General features: G+C 35.0%; 1 protein-coding gene across 3 annotated transcripts in view; it reads right to left on the reverse strand.

The window, feature by feature from the left end:
* The window catches only part of BRWD3 (bromodomain and WD repeat domain containing 3), a 193,504-nt gene that overhangs the window by 163,326 nt on the left and 12,992 nt on the right, over positions 1-17,186 (reverse strand). For all 3 annotated transcript variants that reach the window (XM_025988640.2, XM_072744418.1, XM_072744419.1), the window contains exons 5-6: positions 10,515-10,665; positions 8,843-8,941 (exon numbers count right to left, since the gene is read on the reverse strand). In XM_025988640.2, the coding sequence (XP_025844425.1) occupies positions 8,843-8,941; positions 10,515-10,665 (250 nt within the window). The remainder of the gene's footprint in view (positions 1-8,842; positions 8,942-10,514; positions 10,666-17,186) is intronic.

A 17,186-nucleotide genomic window follows, 5' to 3' on the forward strand; every position in this document is an offset into this window, starting at 1 on the left:
ATAAACTGGTGATATTATCTGATTTTTAATATATATCAGTCCCATAATTCAAGGAATTTTACCTGTCACCCCACAACCTAATAATGTGCCATACCTAATGTTCAGGAAATCCTCGTATAATTTTCTAACTTTTCATTTTAAACTATAAGACTGATTATATATATATATATATATATAAAACAGAATATTTCCAATTCTTCTGTAAATGGTACTGAAAGATAAAAGAATTAGATTAACTATAGGTCAAGCTACTTTCATATACAAAAAAGCCATAAACAAACCAGAGAGTTTAAATTGTTACTCATTACCAGGAACGCTGGGAAATGGTGGGTCTAGCTAGTTTAAAGAATAATCAGATTATTATAATCAGAATAAGTCAGATTGCTGACTTTGCTAGGACAGCCTTACAAAGCAAATGAAGGCCAAAGGAAATTACCAAAATCATATTCTAATAGTATGACTATTGGGTCAAGAAATGTTTTAAAATCCACTAAAACAACTTCAAAACAATAAAGCAAAATTTTGAACTTCTAAGAAATAGTATCTATACACCTCAAAGACAAACCTCAGGAATGTGGAGGTTAGGAGGAAGATGAAATAGAGAGGGAGTGCTTTCAGCAAAGCTTAAGACTGAATAAAAAACCAGAGGATCAGCCAATAACTGCTAACCAAAAAAGAGTCTTTATACACACAAAGCAAAAGGATTATTGTTCACAAATCAGGCTTCTAATACCATACCCTGATCACCATCAATATCATATTCAAATACAAAATTCTTCAGAAAATAAGATATATTTAAAGAAGGCTAAAATAATTTTGGATCAGTTTTCTCTCTTTTAACAAAAAGTCACTTGATCAACATTTATAGTTCTACTTTTCTTAACTTTAATCAGAAAATAGAATCATAGCAAATATGCAACCTTCTGATTACTTATTTTTTTTAATTTTACTTATTCATGAGAGACACAGAGAGAAAGAGAGAGAAAGAGACATATGCAGAAGGAGAAGCAGGCTCTAGGCAGGAAGCCTGATGTAGGACTCGATCTCAGGACTCCGGGATCACGCCCTGAGCCAAAGGCAGAGGCTCAACTGCTGAGCCACTGAGGGATCCCATCCTTCTGATTGTTTAAAATGCACTTGAACTAGGGTACCTGGGTGGCTCAGTCAGTCAAGTTTCTGCCTTATTCCAAGGTCCTGGGATGGAGTCTTTTGTCAAGCTCCCTGTCCCTCTCTCCCTCTCTCTCAGATAAAAAAATAAAATCTTCATTAATTAATTAATTAAATGCACTTGAACATACTGGCTCCTATAAAAAGAGAGAACAGTAAACTAAGAAAATACTCCTTCAAGAACAATGGAAAGTAACTCATGAAATTCCGTGTCAATTCTAGATTTACAATGACTAGCAATATTTTTTGTGAAGCTTGATTTGAGGGTTTCCAAAAAAAGCTCTAACAACTAAACAAAAAAAGTATTATAAAAGAAGCCAGAAAAAGAACAGAAACAAATTTTAATAAAAACTGAAAACTGTAGTAAAAGCACAAAACAACAGATTTATCTCTTTCATAGATTCGATGCTACTATAGATCAAATTATGTCTCTGCAACTTAACCACACAGAACAGCTTTACAGTTTTTAAGGCTGATGCCATTCCCATCCCACAACACCTATCCAGAGTACAATTTAAACTATACTACTAAGACCCACAGAGTATCTACATTCATGATCACTGAATGTCTTATTACTAGGGTACTTATTAAGATACAGCAAATAAATTATATTTCTAATTCCATTTAACCTTTTTGCAAAGTTCACTTAACATTATTTGGGAATAAATACCCTAAATCTTTATTTTATTATCTCCTAAACCATTTAACTGGATTTGGTTATTAAACACAGATGTTTTAGGCTGTATTTTTCTTCAACTAAACAAATCTGAAATTGTTTTATAGCTTACCTCTGTGAACCATAAATATGAAGTTCTATTTCTCTAAGGTACTTACTAAAATGTATAAAATAAATACCAAAAGATTATTTTCGAATGGCTTGGTGTATACTGAATGAAAAAGCTAAAGGAATAATAAAGAATAATGAAGAAGGGAAAGAATGTTCAAAATAGGAACAGAGAAATTCTTTTTTCATTATATTTTACATGATGATACTAAGACTCCTATAATAAAGGCTGTTTTCTTTCAAATAAAGAAACAATTAATCCTAATATTAATACAATATTGACATGAATACAAATAAGAAATTCATATGAGCTATATAACACCATATCAATGCATTTAAAAGGCATGCTTAAGTTTCCATGTGGCAGCAATTATACTACTTTTATTCATGTAATATTTAGTGAGCACTAACAATGTAGCACTCACAAAATATTCTGAGTTTATTTTCAAGTTCTAATTGCTTGCAGGTGTGACAAGAAACACCTGCTCCTGTCCAGATACATAAAAGTAATGACTTTATAATCAACTTGTTTCATGTACAGTTATGTGAGTACAAAAAGGAGGAAGGAGGCAAGAAAAAGTAAAGCCTGGCAAAAGTGTTATCCATGGACAAGAGACAAGGAGAAGCAGGCTCTATGCAGATATTATATGTATCAATATATACATAAAATTAGAGAGGAAGGATAACAAATATTCCTGGAAGAAACCCAGTCACCTCAGCCAAATAAATTTACATTGGATTATCTTTCAATTTATATTTACAGTAACAGGAGGTGAGTCTCCCACCTCCCAGTGAATTATGGGTTTACATGTGACATATAACCACACAATCGCCAATAAGTCAAGAGCCAATCAATGCTAAATGGGAGCTTATGGCAATATATAAATATTAATTTGGCTTTAGAGTTAATGCAAGCCTCCTAAGCTATATAAAATATAATATATATACAGTAAAATACAGTATAAAATACAGGCCTACTGGGATCCCTGGGTGGCGCAGCGGTTTGGCGCCTGCCTTTGGCCCAGGGCGCGATCCTGGAGACCCGGGATCGAATCCCACATCAGGCTCCTGGTGCATGGAGCCTGCTTCTCCCTCTGCCTGTGTCTCTGCCTCTCTCTCTCTCTCTGTGACTATCATAAATAAATAAAAAATTTAAAAAAAAAATACAGGCCTACTATGTAAATTACAGGACAATACTATATATCAATTTTACTGAAGATAAAAGAGAAAAAAAAAGTTTAAAACTAGTCTTGTCATATCACGCCCTTGATTCAGTTTAGAAACGAGTATGCACATTTGTTCCTTGGGTAATAATGTCTGTCAGTCTCAAACTAGAATAAACAAGCCATCAGGCTGCCATTTCTACAGATAATTTTAAAGAAATTTTTTAGAATATAAGTAGGAAAACTTCACAAACTTTTATAATGATGGAAATTAACTGTAATACTAGTTCTTTAAAATATTCATTTCAAACGGACATGAAACAGACTTTTGAAATTAGTTCTGTACTAAAATACGAGCTGAGTATTGGAGTTGTGCTTGAATGAACTTTTATTTTCAAATTTTAATGCAACTACTTACAAAGTTTCCAAAACAAATACTAATCTTTAAAGGAATGAAGAAACAACAATATTTGGTGATTAAAGGGCAAGATCTCAAGTAATATCTCCAAATAATTAATTACATATGCTCCAGGATTTTTTTGCGTGGCATTAGGTATTAATATAGTTTTGAACTTAGTTCAAGTTTCTTCCTTTGGTTTAATTTTGGCATAATGCAAACCCAATTTGATTAGTCAAGCATATAGCTAAGGAAATGGCATGACTGGAGCTTAGACTTGTTATAACATAAATATCATAGGTATCTTTGCTCTTTCCCTAGAGTGATTTAGAAATTCACTCTTGATGAACTTAAGTACACATGCCTTGGTAAACTTAAGTACACATACATGAAAAGTATTAGACTAGTTAGTCTATGCTTCGATGCTCCCTCACATCCATTTCATTAAATTACTAAGTAACATTACTGATTAACTACACAAAGGATGGGAACATTTGAATAAATAATCCAATATTGTGGAAAGTCCAGATAAGGTCAGAATTTTACTGTTTATGGCCAAAGACAATTGTGAAACTCACTAGAAAGAAGTGGGACAATATGATCTTTGAAGTGAGTTACTAAAATAAAAATAGGAAAAGCTAAATAAAAGTAGTTTCTAAGTACAAAAGTAGAAAACATTCCAGGTTAAGTTTGTTAAGAATCATTAGCCAATACATTACTACTAAATTATGTACTATTCAGAAAGCTTCTTACTGGTTTTCATATTGTTCTAGATCTTCATTTTCCATTATAGTAGTCATTAGCCGTATGCGGTTATAGACTTAAAAATTAGTAAACATTCTCTAAAGTTAAAAATTGAGTTCTTTGCCTACAACACAAAAGCCACATGTGGCTGATGCCTACTGTTTTGGATGGCACCAAATAAAGCATCATTACAAAAAGTTCTATTGGGTAGCACTATTCTACATAAAATACCAGTTAATATGAGCCCCAAGAAATAACTGATGCAAGTCTAACTATACTAGATAAAATTAAAAAGTAGAACGTATCTTTTTATGATAAAACTTCTATGCAAAGCAGGAACAGAAAGGAACACCCTCAAACTGATAAAGGTATCTACAATCATAATTAATAGTGGAAGACCGCCTGAAATCAGGAACTATGGAAGGATGTCCAGTCTCATTATTTCAATTCACCATTATACCTGAAGCACTAGCAGTTCACTAGTGCAAGAGAGAACCATAAGGCAGATTAGAATGGAAAAGTAAACCTGTCTCATTTATAGACAACATGACCATTTATGTAGAGAATTCTGATGAATCTAAAAAAATGCTGTTAGAAGTAATGAATTTAGCAAGATCAATATACAAAAACAAAACAAAACTCATTTCTATTTACTATCAACAAACTGTAAATTGAAAATTTAAAATACATAACTTAAAATGCACCAAAAAAACATGAAACCCTTAAGAGAAAAAATTCACAATAGTTGTGCAAAACCTCTACACTAAATACTACAAAATACTGCTATGAGAAATTATAGAAGGGACGCCTGGGTGGCTCAGCGGTTAAGCGCGTCTGCCTTCTGCTCAGGGCGTGATCCCGGAGTCCCGGATCAAGTCCCACATTGGGCTTCCTGCATGGAGCCTACTTCTCCCTCTGCCTGTGTCTCTGCCTCTCTCTATGTGTGTCCCTCATGAATAAATAAATAAAATCTTAAAAAAAGAAATTATATAAGATCTAAATAAATGGGAAATTATACCATGCTCTGGATTGTATGAATCAATGTTGTTAGTATGTTAATTTCCCCCATATTATCTACATATTCAAGGTAATCCCAAACAAAATCCTAGTTGTTTCTGGATAGAAATTAAGAAGCTAATTCTAAAATTATACATTGCTGTAGGAATACACAATGTAATAGTCATTTTCATAACAATTTGGCACTTTCTTATAAAGTTAAACCCATACTTACCATATGACCCAACAATCCCATTAGCTAGATATTTACCCAAGAGAAATGAAAACAAATGTTCATGCAAAGATATATATTAAAAAGTATATAGTAGTTTTATTTAAAATAGCCAAAATCTGAAACACCTCAAATGCCTATCAATTGAAGAACTGACAAACATATCATGGTATATCCATTCATACAATAAAATATTGCTTGGTAATAAAAAGGAATAAATTACTGATACATGAAATGACATGCATAAATCAAAAATCATTAGGTTCCAAGCAAAATCAGATATAAACAAAAGGCTACATGCTTATTATTTCATTCAGATGAAATTGTAAATGAGGCAAAAATAGAGTGGACAAACTTCCTGTTTTCCAGGAATACCTGGAGGGGCAGAGGATTGACTGCAATGAGACATGAAGAAATTCAGGAAGTGACAGAAATATCCTACCCTTTTATTGTGCTGTTACACAAATGTATGTATTTGTCAAAACTCGTTGGACTACAAACTTATAAAGGGGAAATTTTTATTTAATAGGAATTATACCATAATATATTTGACTTAAAAAATAAAAAGTAATAAGGGCTCCTGAGTGGATCAGTCACTTGTGTTCAACTCTATAATTTGGCTCAAGTCATGATCTCAGGGTCCTGAGATCTAACCCCACTTCAGGGTCCCCACTCAGTAAGGAGATTGCTTCCTCCTATTCTCTCTGCCCCACCCACATATACTCTCTTTCTCTAAAAATAAATAAAAAGTAAATCTAAATAAATAATGCATGTTTATATGTAATATGGCTAATCTTCTATCTTTGGGGCCCTATAAGTATAGATCGGTTATATTAAGAAAATACGGTATAGAAATAGACTGGAAGGCAAGCAGTATAACTTATACCAGCCCCATGCTTCTCTAGACTTTGGCTTTTTCAGGTGTAAATAGGGGTTTATTATCCAGTTTCTCAAATCTGTTTCCAGGAAATTTTCAGAATGTTACACATATTTTGGAAAAAGGGTTTCTACTGTTAAATTATCTAGGAAATGTTCCCCATATGGTAATTTACAATGCATTTAGCATATGAAAGGCTCTGAGCAGTCCTACATGCATTGATTTATTTCTATAATTTTTTTAAACTCGTGTTTCCCACATTTACTTGACCAAGAAACACTTCTATTACAAAATGGTGCTGTTGGGGCACCTGGGTGGCTAAGTCAGTTAAGCATCCAACTCTTGATTTCGGCTCAGTTCATGATCCCAGGGTCACGGGATGCAGTCTGCTTAAGATTCTCTCTCTCTTTCTCCCTCTGCCCCTCTAACCACCAACCCTCCCCCTGGCTCTTTCTATCTCTCAAAATAAAGTTTTTTAATAAATAAATAATTTTTAAAAATAGTGTTGCTAAAGTTCTAAGATTCATTGATTAAATTTTCAAGATCATCTTCTTGATTAAGTGTTTAAGACTATTTACTTGAGAAAGAACGTGCGTATACACCCAAGGGATCAAGTTGGGGATGGGGCAGAGAGAATCTTTCAAGCAGTCTCCCTGATGAGCACAGAGCCCCACAGGAGGCTCAATCTCAGGACCCAAGAGATCATGACCCATGAGATCACAACCTGAGCCAAACCAAGAGTCAGATGCTCAACAGAATGAGACACCCAGGTGTCTCATTTAATCTTGATTAAATTTTATTTACATTGGGAAACTATAAAACTGATTGATTTTAAAGTAGCTATACAGAACTGTACATACCCCTTAATGAGATAACCCTTAAATCACAAATTTAAAAGACTTCTTACTCATCTTGCTACTTTCCTAGACAACTCCTCGAGTTTTTACCAGGTTGTGAATTCTAAATATCCTAAACTTAAATGTTTTTGACTAGTATATACTACATGAAAATACATCAGGTTGAATCATTTCTATGGTAATACCTCCTCTTCAAATTACAAGGCAGAATTAAGAATGTAAAAGCATCAATGCCAGGAACACTGAAATTCCTAAGCAGTTACAATAAAAATAACAAAGTGATCTAGGTCAGAATGTAAAGTGTTCACTGTATAAAACCGGTAGAAGTCTGAATGTATATAGTTAAAATAGTTTTTAAAAAGGGAAGGGAAGAAAGACTAAAGAAAGATGGAAAACCTAATACTCTAAATGCTACTCTTGGGCACTTTACATGTGACCATTTATAGAAGTATAAAGCATTACAAATAATGTTGATAGTGTAGTTAAAAATATTGAATCTTTTGAACATAAATTAACGCATGAATAATAAGAGGCATCTTAATTCAAGTTAATAAGTTAATTATGAATAAAGCTTTATTCCTAATAAAGAGGAAAAGTGAACACTGGAAAATTCTAAAGGGTAAGCAAACTACCCCTGAAAATGAAAAAGAAATGTTAAAAATGTCATTTCCAATTAGACCCACATCAGTAGTCTTCTTCACCCAATAACATCTAGGCCATGGAATAGTATTGTTAGTAATGTATATGGAAACATCTAATTTATTTCAATAACCCTTATGAATTTTTATCAATAATTTTGTCTAAATAACTTTTGAAATTATTTCTAGCCTAAATTTGTTTAACCTCTTGGGGTAACTTCAATTGGCTTATTATATAAGATAGTATTCCTTTTAAAATGTATTTTTATTTTTCAATTTGAATTTAAGGAATATTCTCTAGGCCCTAGGCATTATATAAAATAATTGTTTAGAAGAGTGAGAAAATAGGAAAGCAGAGTGACAATTACTCATCCAGCAATTTATACATTCTTTTTAAGAGTTAAGTTTTAGTACAAATGGTTTTGTAGCTACATCTCCTTGGAAACCACTAGTAGTATCTCTTCATAATGGTCTGGCTAGAGATGCCCCAGGAATAATTTGAATGGAACATGTGAATTTCAGTAAACTAAAAGGGGGAGGAGTGACTTTTTTGTTTTAATAAAGACATATGAAATCAATCACATCATTATTTTTAGCAAACAGATATAAGCAGAATGTATTTTGTTTTGTTCTGAAAGTTATCTTTACATAGTTCCCTGTAAACTCTTTAAGAATAGTACCTAGATATGTAAATAGACATCCATATGGTTAAAAACACCTATAGTATATATAAAATGAAATTCATCTGCTAAGAAGAAAGAAGAAAGAAAGAAAGAAAGAAAGAGAAAGAAAGAAAGAAAGAAAACAAGAACACAAAAACATAATTACATTAAAAAATGCTTTAAAAAGTTGGACTATGAAATTCCTTGAATGTAAGCAGCTTGTTTATACTTCAAATTTAATTCTGTTACCTATTTTTGGCTGTATAATGAGATCAGGAAGAGACAAATCAAGAATATGTTCATAGCTCACATGGATATTACTCACCCACATTTGGAGGTTTCACATAATTTACAGGTAGTTCTGGAGGTCTGCCTCTATGTAGAGCTGCAAAAGCAGACCCATTCCATAGTGTACTCTTACAGTCTATTCAAAAAGATTGAAAAGTTAGTCAAGAAATAGAACAGTGTTTTATTTTAAATTGTACCTTAGAGGTAAATGTCTGCTTTCAATTTCATTTGTTGGAATATATTTTTAACCCTTACCACAATAAAAATTAATGTGTATAATTTTAAACATGTTATAAAACATATTATGACTGGTAAACAACAACATTTTAATATATCACCAGGATATTTTGTTTCTAGAACTTAGAGCTTTTATTATGTGTGTATTTGAATCTTATGTAAATATGTCAGGGATTAATAAGGTTTTAATTTTATATTAGTCCTTCTTGATCTTTAGGCTTATACATTTCTAATTATATAAAACTATATAAGCAAGGTTACAACTATAGCACAAGTATGCCAGGTAAAATTCAGAAATATTTATACTTGGTACACACTCACATTATGGAGTGCCTGCAAATTGTGCCATAATAGGTATCAATACTATTAAAATAGTTATGGTTTTGTCCTTTATGTCAAAAGCTCAAGCAAATAGGACATATTCCTAACAATTCAACTGTGATAAAAAATATTGCACTACTCTTTTTTTGAGGGGAGGGGCAGAGGGAATGGGAGAGAGAGAATCCAAAGCAGGCTCCACACTGGGCATGGAGCCCAACACGGGGCTCAATTTCACAACCCTGACATCATGACATGAGCTGGAATCAAGAATTCGACACTTTAACCAACTTAGCCAACCAAGCACCCCTATACTGCTCTCCCAAAAGCTTCCAAATTAACTGATTTGAAGAATTTCCTTATATTATAAAATGAGATGTTTAAAACTGGTATTTTTGAAGCTATTTACTGTTATGAATTAGAATTTTTAAAGACATGATGCTAATAAAACAAAACAAATTAGTTGCTGGACCTGAAGTTTTATTAGACTAACAAGCATCCTTAATGCCTATTTTCATATTTTTATGTTCATAAAATACTACTTTATATATTTTACATATTGGGGTTCCATGAAAAACTTTGGGGAAAATCTTTAAAACTGAAAAACAGTAGAGTAGAAAAACTTTATTGAACAGTCACTAATAGATTGATATATTTTTTAATATTTTCTCTTTTTAATATTTCCAATTATAAAAATGTTTATATATCATATATAAATTTTAATATATCATTTTTCATTTACCTATTATAAAATATACAATGTGATTAGGATGATATAAAGACTCATAATTACTTAAAAGTAATTAGGATGATATAAAGACTCATAATTACTTAAAAGTAATAAAATATAATGAAAGACTATTTTAAGCATTCATACTACATCAATCAAAACATCAATCAGTGATGTTTTAAGATCTTTATTTCACAGGATTAAAAAATACTTATATTATTTACCTCTATTGCATTCACTATTTTACGGTAGAGGGCTCCTTTTAGGACTCTAAAAATTTACTTGTACACTAAGAAAATAAGAATAAGATTGGAAAAATAAGGAAAGCTAGAAGAAAACTAGTATTTCGGAAAGCATGGGAATATTTGCTTAACATAAAAATAAGCCGTTATCCATTTCTTCCTCTAAAAACTGAAAATCTTACCTTTGGCATCCCGTAACAGAGATTGCCGACCAACACCTAGTAATGTCTGTACCCCAGGAACACTCTGAGGGATCTCCTTATCTAGTAAAGGACCAATCCGCTCACAAATTTTAAGGAGGTAGTCTGGAGGAATGTGTGCATTGGCTGCCACCTAAAAAGCATAAATAAAACAGGAAAACCAAGTTGGTTTAAAAACATAATTTAATCCATTACCAAACCATTCCATCTTGGAACAAAGTATAATTTTTATATACAGAATCAGGAAAATAACATTTAAAACATTAAATATTTCAACCAAATTAAAGAAAGAGCTACAAAAATTAAGCACATCTAAATGATAACATTTAAATGGTATGGCACTCAAACTTACTTTTACATGCCTTGATTAAATCATTTGCTTAGCTGTTAATCTTATGAAATAAGTATTGCAGAACAGCAAAAGTGTGCATGCCTAAAATTAAACTACAAAGACAATGGGTAAACTCTTCTGGTAAATTGATCTATTCAGTAATGATGAACTGTTCAAGAATCAGAGAATCTAGATTCTATACAAATGATAAGAATAGGCTTCAGGCAACATGGCAGAGGACTAGGGGTCCTCAACTCACCTGGCCCCACCAACTTAACTACATTACTGTCAAACCATCCTGAAAACCTATGAAATTGACCTGAGATTTAAAGAGAGAACAGCTAGAATGCTACAGAGAGAAGGATTTTCGCATCTAACAAGGTAGGAAGGTGGGGATTGGGGAATAAAAAAAGAATCAAGTGGGGGAGGGGCCCAGAAAGGGGCCAGGCTAAGACCAGAGGGCCTCTGGGACAGGAAAGCCCAGCCTCAGAAAAGCAGGAACTTTAAAAAATCCACACCAGATTCTTCCCGGATAGAAAGGTGATTTAAAGGGAAATCGAGGGGATCCCTCCATGGCTCAGAGGTTTGGCGCCTGCTCACGGCATGATCCTGGAGTCCTAGGATCAATCCAACATCGGGCTGCCTGCATGAAGCCTGCTTCTCCCTCTGCCTGTGTCTCTCATGAATAAATAAATAAAATCTTTAAAAAGGGGGAGGGGGGGAACTGAGCGGAATCGCAAGGGGGGGCAGTGGAGCCTCTAGTTTCCTGGAGTCACTAATAGAGGAAGCGCACCTGGGAGAAAGGGCACCACACTCCGCTGGCCGATCTCGGTAAAGGGCTGGAGTGCGCAGGCTGTGGGGCACTGGGGAGAAGCCAGTCAGGCGGGGGCTCCGGGTGGAAGGGTCTGCGCCCTGGTGCCTTTGGGAGCTGCAGCCCCAGAGCGCAATTCCAGCAGGACAGGCCCCAGATCCCAGGGCGACACGCGACACAGCCCACCATCCTGCATTCCCCCTAGGACTGGCGGAAACAGGGAGGGCAGAGGACAGCTGGGACTGACGCTCCAGCCCATGGGCACCTCCAAGCTATGCAGATCAGCGTACCCTGTCCTGGGAGCATCTAGGCCAGTGTGGACTGGGACCTGCGGTAGTGAAGTGGGGAGCTGATTCCAGGGATGGAGACCAGGCCGCTGCCATAGCTGTTGTTCTTCCTTGTGTCACACTGTGCTTGGGAAAGGTGGGGCCTCCAGGAAACAGAGGTCTCACAGGGTAAAAAGCTCCCACTGATCCCACTTGTGGGGAGGGGTCAGTTCCCCCAGGTACACACACCAGAGAGTCACCACAGCAGGCTCCCCCATAAGACCAGCTGGAACAACAGAGGAAGAGCAAGTTCTTGACCCAGCAGGCTGGAAAGCTCCAGAGGAAGTCAAGGGATTTACACTATATAGAACCAGAGGGTACCCCTCCTTTTTCCAGGACAACTCGTTTTTATATCAGACTGTAAATTTCTAATACTTTTTTCTCTTTCTTCACGTTAACTACAATATTTTACCACCTCTTCATTTCTAAGATTCTTCCTTTTTGAGATTCATATTTCTACAAGTACAGGTCCTAGATATATTTTCCACTTCTAGATTCCCTTCAACATACCAAAATTAATTTGGGGAGATATAAATGATATGTTTTTTGTTGTTTGTTTTGTGTTTTTGTTTTCTCTACCTCATTTCTCTACAATGCCAGAAGTTAATACCTTCTAAAACATGACCAGTAAGTACCCAGAACCAAGTGGTATACTGTGCTGCTTCGTTTTGTGAAATTCCTTATTCCCATTCTGCCTCCTTCTTTTATATCATTTATGTTTTGGTGGTCAATGTTGGGGCCCTCTACAAGTATTTCTGGTTTATATAAATTTGGAACAGAGAATCATCTAACATATAAAACTTAATATACTCAGAAACAAGAGGATCACGCTCTAGGAATCCTCAGGTAGATTATATTCTCCCTCCACTCAACTTTGTCACCACCACCATATCTCAGTAACCCCTACTTTTTTTCTTTTTTTCTTTATCCTCCTTTCTTTTTCTATTCTCTCTTCTTCTTTAGGATACTTGGCCTTTTATTTTTTACTACTTTGTTTGAAAATTTGTTTTTCACTTTAGTGGCCCTTTTGTGTTACTTCGTTCTGATCTTGCTTTTCAATTTCTGGTCTCTGACCTCGGCAGACTTATCGAGGGTGAAATTTACTTAGGTCGTGGTTAATATTCTTGATGCAGCACACTCATACAGCCACTCTACACTGAGCAAAATGACTAGAAAAAGGACTCACCACAAAAGAAAGAATCATAAAAACTACTCTCTCCCACAGAGTTACAGAATTTGGATTACAATTTTATGTCAGAAAGCCGATTCAGAAGCACAATTATAAAGCTACTGGTGGGTTCTGGCAAAACACATAAAGGAATTAAGAGACTTCATGACTACAGAATCTAGAACTAATCAGGCCGGATTTAAATTCAGTTAAATGACATGCAATCCAAACTGGAGGTCCTACAAACAAGGGTTAATGAGGTAGAATCAAGAGTGACATAGAAGTAAGATACTGGCAAAGAAGGAAGCTGAGGGAAAAAGAGAAAAACAAATAAAAAACCCTGAGGAAAGATTAAAGGAAATACATGATATCCTCAGAAGGAAAAATCTACATATAATTGGGGTTCAAGAGGGCACTGAGTGGGACAGAGGGACAGAAAGCATATTTAAACAAATCGTAGCTGAAAACGTCCCTAATTTAGGAAGGGAAACAGGCATTCAGATTCAGGAGATAGAGAGATACCCCCATAAATACAATAAAAACCATTCAACACCTCAACATGTAATAGTGAAACTTGCAAATTCCGAAGATAAAGAGAAAATACTTAAAACAGCAAGAGACAAGAGATCCCTAAACACATGGGGAGAAACATTAGATTAACAGCAGACCTCTCCACAGAGACTTAGCAGGCCGGAAAGGGCTGGCAGGATATATTCAGGGTCCTAAATGAGAATAACATGCAGCTAAAAATACTCTATCCAGCAAGGCTCTCATTCAGAACAGAAGGAAAGATAAAGAACTTCCAAGATAGGCAGAAACTGAAAGAATATGTGACCACCAAACCAGCTCTGCAAGAAATATTAAGGGGGACACTGTAAAAGAAAGAGGAAACCCAAAGAAATAATCCACAAAACAGGGATTTAATAGGTATTACAATGACATTGAATTCATATCTTTCAATAGTAACTCTGAACGTGAATGGGCTAAATGATCCCATAAAAAGACACCAGGTTTGAAACTGGATAAAAAACAAAACCCATTTATTTGCTATCTACAAGAGACTCATTTTATATCTAAGGACACCTACAGCCTGAAAACGAAAGGTTGGAGAACAATTTAACATACAAATGGTCCTCAGAAGAAAGCAGGGGTAGCAATCCTCATATCAGATAAACTAAAATTAATCCCAAAGACTAATAAGAGATGAAGAGGGACACTATATCATACTTAAAGGACCTATCTAACAAGAGGACCTAACAATCATCAATATTTATGCCCCTAATGTGGGAGTTGCCAAGTATATCAATCAATTAATAAACAAAGTAAAGACATACTTAGATAATACACTAATACTGGGAGACTTCAACACGGCACTTTCAGCAAAAACAGGTCTTCTAAGTACAAGAGCTCCAAAAAAACAAGAGCATTAAATGATACACTAGACCAGATGGATTTCACAGATATATACAAAACTTTACATCCAAAGGCAACTGAATAGACATTCTTCTCAAGTGCAAATGGAACTGTCTCCAGAATAGACCACATACTGGGTCACAAATCAGATCTCAACTGATACCAAAAAATTGGGATTGTCCCCTGCATATTTCAGACCATAATGCTTTGAAACTTGAACTCAATCACAAGAAGAAATTTGTAAGAAATTCAAACATTTCGAGGTTAAAGAACATCCTGCTAAAAGATGAAAGGGTCAACCAAGACATTAGAGAATAATTGAAAAGATTCATGGAAACTAATGAGAATGAAGATGCAACCGTTCAAAATCGCTGGAATAGAGCAAAAGCAGTCCTAAGAGGGAAATACATCGCAATACAAGAATCCCTCAAAAAATTGGACAAAACTCAAATACACAAGCTAACCTTGCACCCAAAGGAATTGGAGAAAAAACAGCAAATAAAAACTACACCCAGCAAAAGAAGAGAGTTAATAAAGATTCCAGCAAAACTCAATGAAATACAAACTAGAACTGTAGAACAGATCAACAAAACCCGGAGTTGGTTCTTTGAAAGAATTAATAAGATAGATAAACCATTAGCCAACTTTATTAAAAACAAAAGAGAAAAGACTAAAATTAATAAACTCATGAATGAAAAGGAGAGATCACTACCAACACCAAGGAAATACAAACGATTTTAAAAACATATTATGAGAAGCTATATGCCAATAAATTAGGCAACCTGGAAGAAATGGGTGCATTTCTGGAAAACCGCAAACTATCAAAAATGGAACAGAAAGAAATAGAAAACCTGAACAGGCCAATAACCAGGAAGGAAATTGAAGCAGTCATCAAAAACCTTCCAAGGCACAAAAGTCCAGGGTCAGATGGTTTCCCAGGGGAATTCTATCTAACGTTTAAAGAAGAAACAATACCTATTCTACTAAAGCTGGTCCAAAAGATAGAAAGGGACGGAATACTTCCAAACTCGTTCTATGAGGCCAGCATCATCTTAATTGCAAAATCAGACAAAGACCCACCAAAAAGGAGAATTATAGACCAATATCCCTGATGAACACAGATGCAAAAATTCTCAACAAGATACTAGCCAATAGGATCCAACAGTACATTAAGATTATTCACCATCACGAACTGGGATTTATCCCTAGGGTGCAAGGCTGGTTCAACACCCGTAAAATAATCAACGTGATAGATCATACCAGCAAGAGAAACAACAAGAACCATATGATTCTCTCTACAGATGCAAAGAAAGCATTTGACAAAATACAGCATCCATTCCTCATCAAAACTCTTCAGAGTATAGGAACAGAGGAACATTCCTCACAATCTTAAACGTCATCTAGGAAAAGCCCACAGCAAATATCATTCTCAATTGGGAAACACTGGGAGCCTTTCCCCTAAGATCAGGAACACTACAGGGATGTCCACTCTCACCACTGCTATTCAACATACTACTAGAAATCCTAGCCTCTGCAATCCAGCAACAAAAAGAAATAAAAGGCATTCACATTGGCAAAGAAGAAGTCAAACTCTCCCTCTTTGCAGATGACATGATACTCTACATAGAAAACCCAAAAGACTCCACCCCAAAATTGCTAGAACTCATACAGCAATTTGGCAGTGTGGCAGGATACAAAATCAACGCCCAGAAATCAGTGGCATTTCTATACACTAACAATGAGACTGAAGAAAGAGAAATTAAGGAATAAATCCCATTTACAACTGCACCCAAAAGCATAAGATACCTAGGAATAAATCTAACCATATAAGTAGAGGATCTAAAACCTAAAATCTACAGAACACTTGTGAAAGACATTGAGGAAGACACAAAGACATGGAAAAATATTCCTTGCTCATGGATTGGAAGAATTAATATTGTGAAAATGTCAATTCAATTTACGTGTTCAATACAATCCCTATAAAAATCCCATGGACTTTCTTCAGAGCATTGGAACAAATAATCTTAAGATTTCTGTGGAATCAGAAAAGACCCCGAATAGCCAGGGAAATATTGAAAAAGAAAACCAGAGCCAGGGGCATCACAATGCCACATTTCAAGTTGTACTTCAAAGCTGTGATCATCAAGACAGTGTGGTACTGACACAAAAACAGACACATAGATCAATGGAGTAGAATATAGGACCAAGAAATGGACCCTCAACTTTATGGTCAACTAATATTCCACAAAGCAGGAAAGACTAGCCACTGGAAAAAGGAGTCTCTTCAATAAATGCTGCTAGGGAAATTGGACAGCCACATGCAGAAGAATGAAACTAGACCATTCTCTTATACCATACACAAAGATAAACTCAAAATGGATGAAAGATCTAAATGTGAGACAAGAATCCATCAAAATCCTAGAGAACACAGACAATACTCTTTTTGAACTTGGCCACAGCAACTTCTTGCAAGATACATCCATAAAGGCAAGAGAAACAAAAGCAAAAATGAACTCGTAGGACTTCATCCAGGTAAAAACTTTTGCACAGTGAAAGAAACAGTCAACAAATCTAAAAGACTACCTACAGAATGGGAGAAATTATT

The sequence above is a fragment of the Vulpes vulpes genome, chromosome X (assembly GCF_048418805.1).
Source record: "Vulpes vulpes isolate BD-2025 chromosome X, VulVul3, whole genome shotgun sequence".
Taxonomy (NCBI): domain Eukaryota; kingdom Metazoa; phylum Chordata; class Mammalia; order Carnivora; family Canidae; genus Vulpes; species Vulpes vulpes.